The sequence below is a fragment of the Anolis sagrei genome, chromosome 2, assembly GCF_037176765.1.
Source record: "Anolis sagrei isolate rAnoSag1 chromosome 2, rAnoSag1.mat, whole genome shotgun sequence".
NCBI classification, from domain to species: Eukaryota; Metazoa; Chordata; class Lepidosauria; order Squamata; family Dactyloidae; genus Anolis; species Anolis sagrei.
The window spans coordinates 126,063,620-126,065,196 of NC_090022.1; the positions used below are offsets into that span (position 1 = coordinate 126,063,620).

At 60.9% G+C, this 1,577-nt stretch overlaps 1 protein-coding gene across 1 annotated transcript; it reads right to left on the bottom strand.

Annotated features, from left to right (window-relative positions):
* Window positions 1–509: 509 nt before the first annotated feature.
* LOC132765546 (transmembrane protein 238) lies at window positions 510–972 on the bottom strand. Its single transcript, XM_060759826.2, has one exon. The coding sequence runs from the start codon at window positions 969–971 to the stop codon at window positions 510–512; it is 462 nt and encodes a 153-aa protein (XP_060615809.2). The 5' UTR covers window position 972.
* Between the last annotated feature and the right edge of the window lie 605 nt (window positions 973–1,577).

A 1,577-nucleotide genomic window follows, 5' to 3' on the forward strand; every position in this document is an offset into this window, starting at 1 on the left:
CTTGGTGGGGTCAAAGTGTATTGATATTCCAGCATAGAGCAGGCTGTTAGGAATGGTGGGAGTTGAAGTCCAAAACATCTGGAGGACCAAAGTTTGCCCAAGCCTGGCGTAGAACCAGCAGGAGGCGGGTCCTGATTGGACAGCCACTCATCACACTAGAGAAACTCCAGTTTCTGCCTGCTACAGAATTCTGGGGTTTGTAATTTAGGAAGAGTGTTAAAGGCTCCTCCCTCAACTACAAACCCCAGAATTCTGCAGGAGGATTTTAAGTGGATTGTGTGACGATGTGTGACCGTCCAAACAGGACCCACCTCCTGCTGGCTCTACCCCAGGCATGGGCAAACTTCAGCACTCAGAAAACGGATTTTAAGTGGATTTTTTCTTTAGTGTGATGAGGCAGTCGTCGGAATCCCTATCCCATTCCCGCAGAGAAGAGAAGAGCGTCCCGTCCCGTCCCCGTGGAGGCAGCCCCGAGGCCCAGAGCGCGCCTTACCGGCTTCCCTTGGGGGTCACACGAGGCGCTCGGCGGGGGCCCCGGGTTGGGCGTGGGGCTGTGCGGCCGGGCGGAGGCGCCCCATCTCCAGGGGCGCGGCGGTGGCGGGTGCGCAGGAGGGCGCGGGGCTGCGCTGGGAGAGGCGTCGCGAGAGCTTGGCGGCCAGGCGGAGGAGGCTGTCCCGGCTGCGCGCGCGGGCCGAGGGGCGGCTGTGGGGGGCCAGGGGGGCGCGCGCCCCGAGGGGCAGCTCCTCGGCCGGGATCCCGCGCAGGTTGCCCGAGTACCAGAAGAGCCAGCAGAGGAGCGACAAGAAGAGCAGCAGCGCGCCGCTCAGCACCAGGAAGTCTTGGAAGGGCTGCCCGTCCAGCACCGGCTGCCCCGCCGCGCCCGCCAGCACCAGCGCCAGCCCCGCCGCGTCCAGCACCAAGGCCCCCGCCAGGAAGACCGCGCAGCGGCTGCAAGCCCGGCACTGGACCATGCCCGACGCTCTCTCGCCCCGCCGCCGCCGCCCGGGCAGGTAAAGTCCCCCGCGCCGAGGCACGCCCACGCCCGCGACACGCCCACCGGCGCAGAGGGAGCGGCCAACCCGAGGGCGCCTCTGAAGGCAGTTGGACAGCGCCTGGACTCCACCGCAGGGCATCCGGACAGTTCGGCTGCTTTCCCAAGGTCTTCTCTTCAGCCAAACTCCCACTCCCACGAGGCCGTAGCATTGAGCATTCAGGGCAGTTCCAGCGGTGTCCCGCTACATTCATTCTACGGCAGGCCTGGGCAAACTTCGGCCCAAATGTTGTTACATAGCGTAATTGTTCTGGCTCAATGCTAAGGAATCATAGGAGTTTTAGTTTTGCAAGGCTTTTGGCTTTCTCTGCCAAAGAGTGCTGGAGCCTCATCAAACTACACATCCCAAAATTACAGAACATTGTGCCATGGCAGTTTAAATGACTTCAAATTGTATGAATTTGAGTCATCGCTGGCATTGATGAGTTTCATAGGGACTCAACATCTGTCACGTTCTGATCTCACCTTTGTTTCAATCTGAGATGCTTAGAGCCAGCCCATGTCAGGCCTTGAATGGGAGACTACC